The sequence below is a fragment of the Polistes fuscatus genome, unplaced genomic scaffold (assembly GCF_010416935.1).
Source record: "Polistes fuscatus isolate 324 unplaced genomic scaffold, CU_Pfus_HIC Scaffold1, whole genome shotgun sequence".
Classification (NCBI taxonomy): domain Eukaryota; kingdom Metazoa; phylum Arthropoda; class Insecta; order Hymenoptera; family Vespidae; genus Polistes; species Polistes fuscatus.
The window spans coordinates 8914566-8932377 of record NW_025112997.1 but is presented as its reverse complement, the minus strand read 5'-3'; the positions used below and the strand labels follow the sequence as shown (position 1 = coordinate 8932377).

At 32.4% G+C, this 17812-nt stretch overlaps 1 protein-coding gene across 1 annotated transcript; it reads right to left on the bottom strand.

Annotated features, from left to right (window-relative positions):
* Positions 1–1908: 1908 nt before the first annotated feature.
* Positions 1909–12309, bottom strand: LOC122516506 (bone morphogenetic protein receptor type-1B). The gene is made up of 4 exons (XM_043634370.1): positions 12197–12309; positions 3380–4379; positions 2973–3288; positions 1909–2456 (listed from the first exon to the last, which is right to left on the bottom strand). The coding sequence occupies exons 1-4, from the start codon at positions 12285–12287 to the stop codon at positions 2328–2330; spliced, it is 1536 nt and encodes a 511-aa protein (XP_043490305.1). The 5' UTR covers positions 12288–12309; the 3' UTR covers positions 1909–2327.
* Positions 12310–17812: the final 5503 nt, after the last annotated feature.

Below are 17812 nucleotides of genomic sequence, written 5' to 3'. Positions count from 1 at the left end.
TTGTCGTTAAGAATCAATGTATGTAACTGGGTATTTAAACCGATTACTTTCTATGTATAGAGATAATGCCCTATTTAATCTTTTTAATTAAATGCTATTAATAATCTTAAAAATATATTATATATTAATTTAAGATTTGCAGAGTTACGCGCACATTAACTGATTTACCAAAAAAAAATCAAAAATGTCTGTAAAAATGTTGCTATCGTTAGATTGTCATATTTTGAATATTCTGAGGGATTAATTTCTATTTTTACAAAGAGTGTTATAAGGAATGTACAGTATGTACTTGCAATAAATAAAATGAGCGTATCTGGAAAAAGATGATATTGTTTAATACTTGTTAAAAATATAAATTTCATTACTTTCAATCAACTAGCTAATAACTACAATTTTTGATATAATTACATTGATCTTCCTACAGAAGATATCAGATAATATGCAACAGTTATATTCCCATATTATAGTACATGGGAATCATATTTAATAACATAACAATGTTGAGTCAACGACCAAAAGTCTGGCTTTATAGTTTATAAAATTATAGTAACAACTTTTTCATGATTAAATCTTTACAATTGAGTGCAATAGATATTATAAAGATATGCAAAAACTATATCACTTTGACAAATAATATCTTTTACATAAAACAATGATTATTGCACTATAAAGATAGTTATTTAATACCTGATTTTAATTGTTCTATGCTGCTCGTTACCTCAAAATGTAAGATAAGAATATTTAGTAGCAAGAAACTGATCGCTGTATAATTTAAGCGCAAGATGCATTAGTTTACTTTCACAAGTATGACTTTTTATAGTTTAATTTGGTATAACAACCATAGACTTAAAATCATTCTTTGACATTATAGCAATATTCTCATCGCTATTGGTTTAACATGCTTGTTTGTACAAATTAGAAATCTAAATTATATACTGTACAGATAATACAGATTAGTTTATGGCATTTGAAACTTATAAAACAAGATTATAACAATCAATTTCAATTATACAATATATTAACTTTTAACTGATATATTATTTAGTTTTTTAAATTTATCGCTTTTTTAAAAGTCAAAGTATAATTACCTATGGTAATACAAAAGTCATAATGATTGTCTAAAGAAATTTTTGAAGAATTTAAAGAATTAGTAAATTTGTAAAATTATCAGCTTTTAAAGTACTTTCTCATTGTTTACATTGTACAATATTGAAATTTTTGTATTATATTAATAGTTACTAAAAAAAATATGTAATTACATTTAAAGGAATAATAATTTATACTATCCTGCAGTGGTCGATGCTTGTTAATTACAATAGAATAAAATACCAAATAGAAAATAAATCACATGACGTGTTTGTGTCAAATAACAGAAAAGTCATAACAATATTAAACAATCGGAGGCATAAAAAATACAATAATTAAACTTTTTTTTTGTACTTCCATATTTTAGTAATAATATTTAATATCGATTTTTGTTTTTTATATTTTTTAAGAATTTTTAATAATATTCACAATAATAACCATAACTAATCTCCATAAAAGCAATTACCTCTAAAGGTATTCAGAAACAGAACTAGCATACAATGACATATTGAAAGTGGAGATAATTATACAATTTTTTAGAATACTAATATTTATAGAATTCTTTTTTGAAAGTACTGAAGTGTTTCATAATCTCTTAGAGTAGTTAAGATAGATATAAAAGAACAGGCATTTTTATATACGCGATTTGTATTTTATTTATCCTAATTATATATCTTTAAATGAGTTTCATATTATTTGTATTTATTTTGATTATATGCTAGATCTATTTCTAAATATATGAACAGCTTTCTTCATATTTAAAATGAACATCTTTGTGGAAATAATAATATTTTTGTATCTAATAATAAGTAGTAGCCTTCATTGATTAGATACTTAACCAACTTTAATACAGTGAAACGCGTCAGAATTTTGATTCAACGTAATTTTGGCGCGATTCACGGAAAAAAATTATTTATGTATATTTATATATATACAGGGTGAATTACAATTAACTCACCCTATATAACCATATATATCATATTCATAATTACATTCGAAAATTCATATTATTATTCACCACACATTCACGCAGAAACACACATATCCACGTAGCTGCAGATACAGACGCAATGCACGCACATTCTTGTCCATCTTCATGTATTTGTAAATTTTAGTACTCAGTCTTCAGGCTGCAGTCTGTAAATAGTTCTATGTACACAAAGGGTATATTTACAAGGGGCAGAACATATTTTTTTTATCTAAGAGACGAGAATAACAGTTTTTTGAGTAAGCACCAAGCACTACACAATTTTAATAGCATTGTCAATATGTAATTTTGACATTGTCTTTTTAACACGAAGTGCTGTTAAACGCACAGCAGGATTTGCATGCCAACACTCTACCATTAGCTTACTCAATGCAAAGAGTATCTGAAAAAAGATAATTAAAAGAACATATTAATATTTTTAAATTACAATTATTATATATATAAAACTCCTAAATAATTAGACCTAACACCACTAAATGACAACTTTTATTGTCATTTAATTATAAATGACACGGCAATATATATAATTTTTCTCTATTTTTATTTTGTTGAATTAATTAATTTGCAAATGAGTGACTCATATATATATATATATTGCAAATTGATTAATTCAACAAAATAAAAGTAGATAAAAATTATATATATTGCCGTGTCATTTATAACTAAATGACAATAAAAGTTGTCATTTAGTGGTGTTAACTCTAATTATTTAGGAAATTTATTTTAAATATAAAAATTTAAGTAATGATGAAGTGCTTTGATAATAAAATTAAAAAATTCTAAAAGTGAAGTTAGTCGCTTTGGTCTGTAAACAGCTTCATATAACACTTAATTTTTTTTCAATGTTAACGTTTCACAATATATTACATATATAAAAATATATAAAAATAATGCTTACTGGATTATTATCCCATCGTGCTGGGATAATAGGACGTAAACGCTTTACACATACAGCTAATCGCATGTCTTCAAAATCTGGATCATTTGGGACGACATCGTGATAAGGTAATGCATATGGTTCCACTATAGAATTCTTACCACCTGTTACACAACGTCTACATGCTTCCCACAAAACTAATCCTACAGAGTACATGTCTGCCATTTTGAAAGCATCAAACGATGATGTGTTCAAACTTTCATCTAGCACTTCTGGAGCCATGTATCTTCTGGTTCCTACTCGCGTATTAGGCGCAATATCGATTTCTCCGCTTTCACTAAATTAAAATAATAACCAATACATGTTTAGAAATTCAACATTTTGATGAATTAAATATAATATACATATAACTAGAAAAACTGAAATACCTTATAAAACGTACAGCTAAACCAAAGTCAGCGATTGCACATTCACCATTCCTTTTAACTAAAATATTTCTGCTTTTGATATCTCTATGAGCTATGGCTGGTTTTCCACGAGTTCCAAAAATTTCTGTATGCAAGTGAGCAACGCCCGAGGCAATGGAAAGACAAATAGCCAATAGACCTGCATGATCTAGCACTGTGGTTTGTAAATAATCATGTAAAGAACCTCTTTCATGGTAATCCGTAATTAATAGCATTTGAGTCCAAGATCCTGTTCCTTTGATATCAGCGGCAATGAAGCCTAAGATATTATCATGTCTCATTAGAACGGTCTGGTAGATTTCAGTTTCACGAAACCAAGATGCTTCTTCCAGAGTAAAAAAGACTTTTACTGCCACTTTTTCTCCTCTCCATCGTGCTAGCCATACTTCGCCGTATCTACCTTTTCCAACGCACAGAGATAAAGCCAACTGTTTAGCTATAGTTCTTTGTACTAAAAGAGGTAGTCCAGAGCCTGATCCACTACTTTGATCAATAAAATCTCTAAGTGTTCCTTGAGAAGGTACTAAGCATGGGCCTCTTTCTTTTCTTCTATATCTATGATATATTATCACTATTGCTATGAAAATAATCATTAAACACACAGATAATGAAGCAGCTAATATGATAATAGATGCTCCAGAGGCAATAGCTATTGGATCTGGTGTTGCTGTAGGACGAGGCTTGTACTCTGGAAATAACTCCTTGTTACACAAAGCCGTCTTGTTGCAACAAATTATGTTTTTTCCTTCTAGGTGTGGAACGAGGTAGCCCTTGCATTGCAAGAAACCTTCTTCATCCGGTGGCAAACATCCAAAGGACCATTCTGGAACATATTCTTTAATCTCAGAATCCCAAACTTCCTCTACAGCGCTAAAACAATGTCCACCGGGTCTTCCTTCGCAAGTACCGTTTTGTCGGTCGTCTGGACAGTGTCCTTCACAGTAGCAAGTTATTCCCAGTACTGAAAGAAAGAAAAAACAATTATTTACTCCAAACAATCAATATTTCATAGTATATTTTAATCGAAATATACGAGTATTATATAATTTAATAGTCGACGGTCTAGCCACGTTGGATTACTAGTTTCTGTCAAATCACCAAGGTCAAGTAACGTAGGCACGATTAGTAAAATGAATGAGTGATCCGTTCGGAAAAACAGAACCGTATGATTGTTGACTCCATAGAGGCAATAAAAAGACTTCTTTAGTAGTATTGGATAGGTACGAGATGTTAGTAGAGAAGTGACTCGAATCAAAAAGGGAAAGTAAAAAGATACAATATCACTTAGAAGGTTTTTTAAATTAAAAATAAATATTAGGCTGTTCAATATTACTTTATTAATAATTATTCAGTTATAAGGTACAACAAGTTTTTAATATAACTGTGCAGTTATATACTCATAAACAAATTCTATAAATTAAACATGGTTAAAAAAAGGAAGGGAAGGAGATGATAAAGAACATGCTAGCTAGAAATATATAAACATAGTTTTAAGATTAAAGAATTTTATAAAGAAACAATGAATTATAAACATATATGTAGAATCAACCATTTAATATTGAATGAATTCGAAAGAGGTTTGCCAAGCATCGATGTGTCGCGTAGGCGGACAAGCATCACTACCCACGACTTTCAACGAATGAGCAGTCATCAGAAGGAACAAGAAAGTTAACCGTTTTTGGTTCGTTGATAAAACATAATGGTATTTAATGAACTAAAAGTATACAATAATTTCATTCCCAACGTGGTTGGATATCTTGATTTTGAAATCGTAATGAGATACATATGCGTGGGTGTATGTTACTTTAGAAGCTCAGTCAACGAACTTGTTGAAGTAATCGATTTTAATTGTATTTTATTGATAGGCCGGTTGTGAAGAGAAATTTTTTTTACAATTTCAGAGAATTCACATACTTAAAAATAGAACGGCCATTAGAGTAAATGTTGCAATATTAAATTGTATATATGTCAGTGTTAAATTGTATAATTTAGTTAAATCGTGAAAATTCGAAATAACTAGGGTTTTTTTTTTAGAAAGTATAGAAAAAAATGTTATTATTTTTTAAAACTAGTAATTTTAGGAAATAACGATGTTAAATAGGGTGCGATAATAACTCTTTTCACTTTGAATATCTCCTTTGTTTACAATTGTATGAAAAAACGTCAAAGAAATAAGTTGCATTATTGCAGAAGGGAAATCTAATAGTTAACACAATTTTTCTTCCGGGTCATTCTTTTATTTTTGCGATATTTATTTAAATAAGAAATAACGAAGTACTGCAACGTGTGCTAGAATTAATTAAGGGACAATAAGACGTGTATATCTTTTAGCGATAGAAAGATTACAGCTTTGCATTAATGCAAATTATCACAATATCAAACATCTTCTGTAATTTGAGAAAGTGTATTTACAATCAAATTTGACTTTGAATGATCTTAAATGACCTGGACTAATAACTTGCTGGAATTAGATATCATGAATATCAGAATTTAGATATAATCATAAAAATTTGAATATCAGTATTTAAAGTGAACGCTATGGTTAATAATAATGCGTGCAATATAAATATGACTATAAATTTATCAGATAAATATTTTTCATTTGATTGGATATCTTACTTGGGTACTAGAGTACCCAGGAGGTTGTCAGTAGTTGTCCTATTCATAAGTACTTCGATCGATTACAAATGGAAAAGCAAAAGATTAAAAATTGGGGGGCGGAATTTACGAGTGTGGTAATTTATTGCATTGTTAAAACAGAGAAACAAAAAAGATAAGAAAAGACAAGGACGGAATGAAGGAATCGCGAGGAACGCGAGAGAACGAGATCTTATCTTCGGAATTAGGGAATCACTGGTTAAGCGGTTCACGGAGTGTCGAGAAAAAAATGAGAAGGAGAAGGAGGAGGAGGAGGGGGAATAGGAGGAGGAAGAGGAGAACGACGATGTGTTGAATGAAGAAGAAAGAAAAAGGAAAAGAAAGATGGGGTTGGTTGGGTGGGTATAGCTGCGAGCATTGCGAGATAGCCGTGAGACGACAGCGGAGCTCGCTTATCTTACGTCGCGGAATTACTCCCTCGTGCGTCTATTTTCCGGTGACCGCTCTATTTATATCTCCCTGAATATCTGGATGACGGATCGATCCTCCATGCGTTCTGCGTCCGTTCCGTCCTGTAACGCGCGATCCCACTCTCCCTACTCCACCCTTCCTTTGCTATTCTCTCTCTCTCTCTTTCTCTCTCTCTCTCTCTATATATATATCTCTTTCTTCTTAACTCTCATTCCCTAAACTAATTTCTTGCTATATAATGTATTATAATCTCTTGGCGTACGACACTATGCAACATATTATTTTCTTTTCCTGACTATTTCTATAATTTCCACTTCTTACCCCCATTTTACCATACTACTATTCACTCGTTTTTCTTCTGACAATTTCTTTGTCAATGCGCTATTCGTATAACATACAATGTCTTCCAGGAGGGTAAAATAGCTCTTTTTACGAGCCAAACAAATTTTTCTTCCATATTTAAGTTTAAGTGGAATTTTTATATTCTCCTTTTTTGGCTTCCTATGTTCAGTTATTGTCAATCATATATACACATGTGTATATATGTGTATACATGATTTAATCGAAACACGAATCGAAAGTACATGTAAGTATAAAATGTCTACTTCCGTCTCTTATGTTAGAACTTTGGTATTTTTCCTGGTTTTTATAATATGGTATTTGTTCAAATCGTTCTTCCGACAAGAATTCCTTTAGATAAGGTCGCTCAAACTTCCAACGTTTATTTCACGAGCAATTAAAACTTATTAGTAAACTCTTTTTATGATATAAATCTTTCTATTTTATTTCCATTAAAAATTGTGTAGTACAGTTTATATCTATATAATTCTATAGAATTAATGAACAGGTTCGATATAAAGTGCTCAAATGTTATTATCGTACTTAATAGAAGACGAAAAGATAAATTTAAGCTATTCTTATCCGTTACGGATAATCATTATCGTACGAGATATTTTTTGTTAAAGAAAGTCTTTAAATAAAAAACGATTTGTTAATCCTCTTTAAAAAGTTACGATTGCAATCGGAACGTAAGTACTGATAGTTCGGACATAAGATTATTAAATATTATATATAACTTATCTTTCCGCGTGAAACGTAAATTCAGATAAGTCTATTTATCGATAACAAATGAGTTTAACACTAAATATAAAACGAACAGTCAAATGGCAAGATTTTAAATTTTAAATGAAAATTCTGCACTAGATGTTATTGCTTTTTTTCATTTGATTTTACGACAATTATAGTTGTTTTATTTATTATTTAAACCAATACCAAAAGGCATAGCCAGATAAAATTATAAAAAGTGCCTTCGGACAATTGTCTGAAAAAAAATTGTCGAAATGAAAATAGAGAAAAGAAGTGAAGTGAAGAACAAGTACTTTTCCATCAACTACATCCAGTCAATGAAATTAATTGTTGATTGCAATTTGAAAGCGATCGCTTGATATACTTCGCAAATAGCATTTTCATCATCTTTGGTCTCATTTTTGAAGAAAATTCTTTCCAATTGCATTTTCTAATTCTTATTTTAGAAACGAACATGCTCGTTATGTACACTTGTAAACACAGGAAAAGCTGTAAGAATGATATCTTGGTATATGTATATAAAGTACAATAAAAACACAGATACAATTTTCCTATAACTGAAACTAACTATTTCCCTTGTAATCTTCTATAAATCTGCAAAAATTATAATTCTCTATTTAATTTTTATTAAAAAATATATCTTTTGAATCTGAATATATTGTAAACCATGAAGATTAAATTGGCGTACAATTAAAAAAAAAAAAACAAAAAACTTTTAATAGTTAAAAATAAACCTTATGCCGTCATTCGAGATTCATATTTAATCTGTATGATTTCTAATAACACTTGAATTTTATACTCAAAAGATTTATTTTCAAACAAAAATTAATCAAAGAATCGTACTTTTAACAAATTTACAGAGAATATTATAGAAAAATTGAGTTTATGTTAATTAATAACTTTTATTTAGAACTGTATATATACGTATTTCTGTACGTGGATTTGTGCATTTTTTGCTATAAAATTAAATCGGTATTAGTAATCGTGTGCAAGCTTGAACAGAGATATCAGCTGATGATAATTTGTTAAACCCGTAAGATCTAAATTTCGAAAAGGTTCGAGTCGAGCGATTCTCCGTAAAAGTGTTAGTTTCTTTTTCCTCAAACGATCGACGACACGTATCTAGTATGTACTCATGCACGTACATATATACATACGTCGTTATATTTATCGTTTACTTTACTTATAAGGCGAGAGACTTCGTAACTATGCAAATAAAGTTTTTTGACGAACCAGTTTCTTTCTGTTTGTTTTTTTTTGTTTATGCTAGAACTATAAGTCTGTTTTTATTACATCAATTTTATTCTACGAGTACTCGAAATAATAAGAGTTCGTTGTTTATTATCTATATTTTTATTATATTTTTATATAATATTTATGTTTTCGTTGGACAATGACAAGTAAATAAAGATAACTTTTAATCAATATTTCTCTATTAATTATGATTCGAATAATAGTAAAAAAAGATTTCTGCAAGTATTTTTTGTCGATAGTTCTAGTATTATCTGTGAAAAAAGAAAATATTTATCAACATTTTTATTTCGAAGAGAAGAGACATATTTCGAAGTTGATAATTTAACAGCCGACTACAAGTCTTGGAAAAAGCCTAACACCTGTTCTTATCTTGAGTAAAAATAAAAGTAAAACTTGTGGACACGTGCGATAGGTGCACCTTACTTATGTACTACATAACATCGGATAAGCGATTAACGAAGGGCTCGTGACGAAGTATTTATTTTTCATCCATTTATCTTGGTAAATTCTTTTAGTTTTTGATTGTTTTCCTTTTACTTTGAAAAAGTAAAAAAAAGATCGTATTTGTTAATTTACTATTAATATAATATTTTATGTGATATAAATCTTATTATTTCTTTTTCTCTTTGTCTGTCTGTCTTTCTTTTCTCTCTCTCTCTCTCTCTTTCTCTCTCTCTCAATAACTCATCCATAAAAATCTAGTTTAACGCGGCGCCCTCTTATCATTATCTATAAATATTTGCTTGCCATTAGGACGAGGATGACGTTCCCGCGGATTTCATTCCAATCCGTCGAGTATTTTACGTCGAATTCAACTTCAATGCGGCTATACGATAACACGCACTGTCTAACGTATATACGTTTTAATATATAAAAAATAAAAAGTCTTATAAGTGTGTGGACTATATATATATATATATATATATATATATATATTTATACATCTCTATTTATGTATCTAATACACAGCAAGGAAAATTGATTCTGAAACGTAAAAACGCATGACGTAAGATGTACGCTAGTTGCACTGAATTGCGATTGGTCAATACTTATACATTTACATTAGTACGATCAAATCAGAATCCAGTATATCCTTATTTCTCGATTCTTTAGATTTGAAATATTTTGCTTTTTAGTTTTTATTGTACAAACGTTAATGTTGTTCAATGCTATCGAATGGAAGTTTTTTTATCCTTTTATTTCATTAGAATAAGCAATCAATTATGAGCTCAATGATAAAACATTCGATATGTTGTAAATCGATATTTAATATATCATCGACTTCTTTCATATTGATTTGGAAAAGAATTCAAAGACGACGATAAGATGATAAATAATTATAAAAGCGTGTCAAAGAAAGATCGAATGGCGGTTATCTGATAATCTTTCATCGTTTAACAGGATATCGAGAAGGATGTGATTCTCGCGTGTCCAGGAGCTCGCAGAGAAGATCTAATTCATTCTATTGATTATGAATAATCCACAGATCTTTCTTATAAATCTCATATGAAAGAGATTTTTCGTGGAAAAATATGGAATAGTTAACCATATACCTTTGTAATAATTGTAATGTTTTTATAATATCGTTAGAAAATTCAGGATTAACTATCAAAAGCGCTGACTTATCTTTATCAATATGTAACAAGATAATTACAAAAATTGTGCATAAAAATCTAATATCGATTTGGATGATCCTCAATTTCAATCTTCGCAGTTAAGAAACGTTCATTTTATAAGCAAATTTATCGATAACAACAACAAAAATAAAAAGCTTTTAGTTTAATGATATTTACGAAAGAAGAACGCGAACATAAGATAACGAGAAATTCTATTACTGTTAACGGGCTACACTGTCATTTAAAAAACAAGTCGATTAGCATATGAGCCAAGAAAAAGACATGTAATTAACGAACTCACGATGGACCGGAAGAAAGTAGCGAACGGACAGCATGACGTTTTTAGAACGTCATTGAGGTTACTGCAGGAATCATCGAAACAGGATGTTGCGATGTTCGCGAGACGCGCCATAATGAAAAGAGAGAGAGAGAGAACGAGAGGAAAGGAATGAAGAGAAAGGAAGAATAATATGCTATCAAAGCGTGTCTTTACAATATCTTACTATTACACAGTTCTCATGCAACAAATCGATCTTATCCAATGAGTTAAATTCTACAAATAAGATTGATTAAATTATGTTTGCGTTTACGAGATAGTTATAAAAGTGTTTTTGATATATTCTGTGAGGAAAAACTCAGGAAAAAAAAAAGAAAGAGAAAGTAAGGGGATAAGGATTGAAAAAAAAACGAAAAGAAAAGAATCTTCTGAGAAGGAATACGACGAGTTTTCGTGGTGGCGTCGGGAATCTCTAGAACTGCTGGTATTTCAGTCCCTAACCTCTGCATCTAATCATTCTCTCTCTTTTTCTCTTTCTCTCGAGGGTTAAAAACGTGCGTACGTTTGCGGAGAGAAAGCGAGAGAAGTGTATTATCTTAGTGGATAAGACGAAGTTCGAGGAGATCGGCACGCACACGTAGGAGAGACGTTACACTATTTTCAGCGTGTATCGGAAAGGCTCGGAGAGAGAGAGGAGAGAAAGGAAAGAGAGAGAGAGAGAGAGGAGAGAAAGAGAGAGAGAGAGAGAAAAGAAACAGAACAGAGAGATGGGAAAACGCGCGTTGCGAAGGGAGATCTCTTGCAATGGAAATGAGAGACGATGAGAAAAGAGAGAGAGGGAAAGACAGACAGACAAACCAATAGACAGAGAGAGAAAAAGAGAGAGAGGGGACGTCACACTCGTCTTGTTCCGTCCTCGAGACGTCTTCGAAATCAGAGCAAAAAGCTAGGTGGAGGAAAAGAAGGAAGGACCGAGGGCGCGCCGGACGACGATCTCTCGAAAATTGGAGGAGAAGAAGAAGAAGAAGAAGAAGAAGAAAAAGAAAAAGAAGAAGAAGGGGGGAAAAGTAAGAGTGAGAGGGATCATTTCTCTCCGCACTATGCAACCATTCTACGAAACAAGGGACAAAGGGAAGAAATGAGGGATGTGATATTTTCTTGCCAAAAAAAAGGAAAGAAAGAAAGAGAGATAGAGATAGAGAGAGAGAGAGAGAGAGGACGGATATTGTTATGTGTGTGTGTGTGTGTGTGTGTATGTTATATGAATGAGAGAAAGAGAGTGTGAGAGGGTCCGCACATATGTGTGGCAGAAGGCGAACGACAGCAATCGTTCTCGCGCACAGTCCCTCTGCATATCCTCCGATCGATTCCTCTCCTCGTCTACCGTTTAGCACGAAAACTCGCACTGTTTTTCGATCGGGAGATCAATTTGTAATATTCGTCGGTTTAATTGTGTGTACGTCTTTCTTTACTCACCACCGATAAATCTCACGATAAACACTCCTAGGCCGAGCCACAGGCCGTATTTACATCCGCGCCGACCCGGGGTAGCGGAGAGCTCAGCCATTTTCTACACTCGAGAGCACATACTTCACTGTGACGTAGTCTGCTCGGCGTCAACTCGCAAGGCGCAGGCTACGGATGCTTCGATTAAACTCGGCTCGTTTCGCTTCTATTCGTTGAGACAGCGCCGAACGGCTAAGTTTAGGTGGGGATACCGCTTCGTGCGATTTCGTTCATCTTCGTAAAGATTGAATGAGAGAAAGAGAAAGAGAGAAAAAGAGAGAAAAAGAGAGAAAAAGACGCGAAACACTCGGTTTCGCGCAGATACTCGCGGATTCGCGGCCGAGCTTCGATTCGAGTCGTGTCGAGCTGTTGGTAATTCTTCGAAGAAGAAACATACATACGTATGTACTCTACTTTTCGCCTCTTATGAATCTACTACTCCACACGAATGTATATCATACGCGTGCGGATATGTCCGTTTTCTGCCTAATCCGATGCAGTTTCAATTGAAAAATCAATAAATCTTTTTCTTTTGATGTATTTTTCAAGTGAAACTACTTTATCGTTTCTTCTTCCCTTTTCTCTTCGTTTTACGCATCACCGATATTGTTCTCTCGATTCCTTCGATAGTTGAACATAGTCGAGTAGATTTGAAACGAGAAACTGTATAAAAAAAAAAGGAATAATATGTTAGGATTGTGAGCCTAAGCTCCACGTACCAATGCGGGCCTGGCGTCAGGTCGATAAAGTGGGGGAAGAGCGCGCGACGGCGCCCTGCGGGCGCCACCGTGCCGGGACGAACACAGCCCCAAGAGATCTTTCTCTCTTTATCTTTCTCTTTCTCTTTTTCCCGCGTGACGAGCCACGACAGTATGTATACCCGCTTACTACGGCTCCAGAGCTTCAGACAGTTTGAGCCAAGAGAAGCAGCGAGGGGAGCTGCTCCTTGGAAAGGCGCGAATGTCTATGCTCCTCGCGTCACCGCCAACGGAGAACTAGAACTCAACTTGAATCTGAAATCTTTTTTCTATTAGAAAGAACGAGAATGAGCTACTGCGTATCTTTTTTAAAAAAAAATGAAAAAAAGAAAAGAAAATGATACATCGATCTTATCTTAAATGATTATTTATACGGAGTCTCTGTTTTCTTTTCTTATTAAAGTTCGATCTCAACGAGTAGGTTTGCACGCATTTATTTTATGTTTGCATTTTTTAGTAACGTCATTTGTTGTCATTAGAATTATTATTCTCAAAATGATTATTTATATCTTTTATACATTTTCATTAATTTATATTTGTTCATTAACGTATTATACGAGCGGTACTTTGAAATTTGTTTTCAACTGCATTAATGCAACTCGTATCGCATTTACATTAAAATGTTCGACTCGTGGAAATAACGGGATCTAATGGGTCAATTAAACGCAAGTGAACTCTTAACGATTCATCGACTTCTTGAGGAGATTCGCACGGCTTAGAAGTAAGCAAACAGCAAAACTCAATAAGACCGTGAAAAGAAGGCAATTTCTTCAACTCGAAAAGGACGCAGTTCGAGTTGTGCTAGTTGCAAAAGGAGTTAGATCGAGAACGAGGGTATCTATTACGAGTATTTACGTCTTTTCCTACATTCTATCTCCTAGTTCTATTGCTTCTGTGAAAATAAAATAAAAATATCAGGGGAAACGTTGCTCCCCGACCGGTTAATTGGCGGGAGTGCGTGAGAATATGAACGAATAGGAAGCGAATAGCTTGAAAGTCGCTTCTTAGATTAAAAAGCGATTTGTGAAACATTGATGACGATTATTGTTGATTTTTATTTAATATTTAATTTTATTTTTTAAAGTTGTTGATTACATTGCGATTTCACTGAAAGTATATTTATATGAACGAGGTAGTTGCTACGTATGTACTTAAGTACTTGCTAGTAGATATAACTTTACGCTCGAACGATGTTGTACATTGAAAGCCATTAAGTATTCTTTCAAAGAAGTTGAAAATCGATCGATCCGAACTTACGGAACCTGCTTACAAAGATAACGAAGCTGTATAGATTCGTCAGTCGTTATACTTTTTACCGAAGACTCTTCTTATGCTGGTACCCCATCAAGCTAATGTCCGTCGCTTAAGTATCGCTATTACTCTTTAATTAGTTATCAGTTTAATTAGCCTCCTCCTCTCTCTTTCTCTCACTCTCTCTTTCTCCCTTTCTATTTTCTCTCTCTTTCTGCATCTTTTCTTTGGAATTTTTTCAAGTATGCCCCACATTTAGGTGGCTAATTGTAAGTACACTATCTAATATGCTCTTTGCGGTGTCATAAAAGTATAAATTATAATTGGTGGCTGCTTATTAATAATTAATTGAAGATAGCTTGTAAGAAATCGAATATATGATTACGAACCATGATAAATTTATTCGATATTACCTGAAAAGTTTTCAGCATAATGCTTCATCAATTAGTTTCCTTCATTTTTTATTTTTGAACTTAAAAAATTCTATTATTATTTTTTCGGACGTCTCTGATTTATCGTAGTTTGGTCTATGTCATAGATTAAATTTTATATTTTCCTAATTGTTGCGATGACATGACATCAAACCGTGTGATCGATTTCAAATAATGATATAAAATCTTATAATATATACAAAAGATAATAAATTAACGCTAACGAAACTATTGAATTAATAAAGATTCACTACTTGTGATGATATATTCAATCGAATGCATCGTATAAAGTTAACAAATTCTTCTCTCCCTACGCGCATTCTTTTTTCAATAAACTCGACAGACGGGAGCATTATCTACAAACATTATTTAGAAACAACAAGAAAATCAAAGATTATACCGATTTTCATTGGAATCGCTTATCGATTTTTAAAATGGTTGATCGATCAGAATCAAAATACCGATTTTTAGTATCGTCGCTATCACTGATATAGTTTCTCATCTTACGTGTTGTCTATGTTGCTATTTTGCTTATATGTACCATGTATAAAGGATCACGATACAGATTGAAAAGCGACGCTGCTTCATTCCGCCATTTAAACCATCTCCGTAATTACGTACATGTATTTTTAGAAATGATGTTGAACGCTTTTATGGAAACGCGACTTCCGACACGTTCGAACGCAACGATGCAGAAGTACGTGTGCGCGCGAGCGCGCATAAGTTTTTCCTTAAAGTTACGTTCCTTCCTCGATCGCTTGGTTCTTCATGCTATCTCATGACGATCCGATGCTATTCAGGTTTCTTTTCTGCTCTACTATCTAATACTGACACTTGTATTCGCGAAGGAATAACTCGTGTTCAGTTGTCTATTATTTTCTATGCGATACGCGTATGATTATCAACTAGCCGAATATTTGAATACGCAAATGTATTCGAATGTAAAATGTAAATGAATGTTAATGTTTTACATAATATTTGATACGTATTTATATAATATTAAATAAAAATGTAAATTAATATCTTATTGTGTCATTTCGCTAAACAATAGATTAGATTTTTTTTAAAACGTTCCATATTTTATCATACGTTATACATTATTCTTTTGGCAGTTACGCAATTTTTTACGATTTATAACATGAATAAGTTATACTAATATTTCTTTTGTTTAATAATGACATAGATATGAATTTACGTAGTCATTTTTGTTTTCATTAAATCATTTGTAGTTCCATATTAATTTGAATTTACATATCTATATCCACATGTTTTTCTATTTAAACGTATTTTTTCCCCCAATATACAATAGGAAATCAGAATAAATTAAGTAGTTTCGAACATTGTTAATGTACTGTTTCTTTATATTTACAATTAGAGGTTAATGTTTATTGGTTCCAAGTTATATAAATTTGTTTATAATCACGAAATAATTCAGTCTACAAAAGGTTAATAAATGTTAAAAATTTTCGTTGCAGAAAAATATTTTTGTGTGGATATGGGTACAGACTTTTGTACTGTTTATGTTACTTCACGATGATTACTTATCATAATTTAATACTACGCGTTTGAAATCACTATTCGATCTTATTTACGACGACCAGCGGGCGTTTGGTTGATTATCAATACAACGACTCTGCCCCTTTCGCGACGTCTACAGCACGTGGTTCTCTCGCGAATTATATATATATATACGTCAGTCTCTAACCTTTTATCGAATCGATCGGGAACAGCAGACGCGATTTCATTTGTTCTTCGCACTGCTGTTATATTCAAGTGCGTGTAATACTTTGTTATTTTTAATCAACTTATTTAGTGAAGAAACACACATGAAAATAAAATCGTTAAAGGATCATGTTCAATAATAACGATCGATTACGAGGGTATGATAATCGATCTTCCTCTCTTTCTCTCTCTTTTTTTTTTATAAAACTAGACGCACGTGTGAATGCGTTCGTACTTAAACGCGTTTATCGCTCATAAAAATGCAAATTATTATGCCACACCGAAAATTATAGACGTATACTCATAAGTCCTGGCACAATTTGTCTCCGGATCGTGAATCACTTAATTTCAGAGTACAAAGGATACTGTGTTTAAGCTCGCTCTCTCTCTTTTCTCTCTCTTTCTCATTCTCTCTGATACTCACCACCCGCTCTCGGGCGACCACTTATGTGCGTTCCGCGTTCGCATGCTAGCTGCTTCTACCGGAACTAATTGAACCGTTGCTCTTAAACGCCTGTAAACGTTACTCGGAGTAGTTTCCTTGCGCATTGTCGCGCGTGTCCTAACTTACCTTCTAGAGGAATGCTAAAATTGATATTCACCGTTCAATATAATATATATACATGTTTATATAAGTATTTTTGTACTCTTTTATAAACATGATTTCAAAGTTGAGTCGAATGGCATGTAAGATTATGTGTAATCTATGATTCCCTCGAAAGAAATAACTAATTGTAAGTCGATTAAACGATCCTCTAATTTATCTCTGATTTTAACGAAAATGTTAAGGTTAAGGTTATAAATTTTTTATTATTATAAACAGTAGGTATATAAGTACCAATTTATACACTTACTCATTAAATACATACAAATAATTCATTTAAATTTTGTCCGATTCATAAGAACACTTTATTTTCTTTCATCTGCTTATTTTTTTCTTATTCTTTTATTAAATATTTCTTATTCGCTTTTGAAAGATTAAAAATAACGTAAAAAAGGTACCGTAACCGCGTTCCAATGTGTTACGCCACAAAAAAATCACTGTATATAGGTATGCATCTATTACCATGTTGACAATTTTCAGTTGCATTTGATTGAATAGTAAAAAGAAATTACCAATCGCAAAAAATTGCGATTTGGCACGAAGAAGACGAAAGTTCTTCGTTGTGTCGTTTCCTATTTGTTTTTCTTCTTTTTCTTTGTTATCACATGCGTGCATAAGCGCTCAATTACACGCGCGCGTGCTTTTATCGCGTCAGCTAAGAAGAAAGAAGAGGAAGGAGAAAAATAAGAAGAAAAAATAGACAACGCGATCGGAGCGCCAAAGTAGCATGAGCGAGCTTACTCAACGAAAACTGTAAGGATAAGATAAGAACTCTTATAATTATAGTAATGCCATATATGTATATCGCTTATTGTTAGTC

Excerpts from the sequence above, each read along its gene's own strand:
- LOC122516506 (XM_043634370.1), bottom strand. The coding sequence starts at position 12,287 with ATGGCTGAGCTCTCCGCTACCCCGGGTCGGCGCGGATGTAAATACGGC. Across the intron at positions 4,380-12,196 it reads TATCGTGAGATTTATCGGTG|TACTGGGAATAACTTGCTAC; the intron begins GTGAGTAAAGAA and ends TCTTTCTTTCAG. Across the intron at positions 3,289-3,379 it reads TTAGCTGTACGTTTTATAAG|TGAAAGCGGAGAAATCGATA; the intron begins GTATTTCAGTTT and ends ATTTTAATTTAG.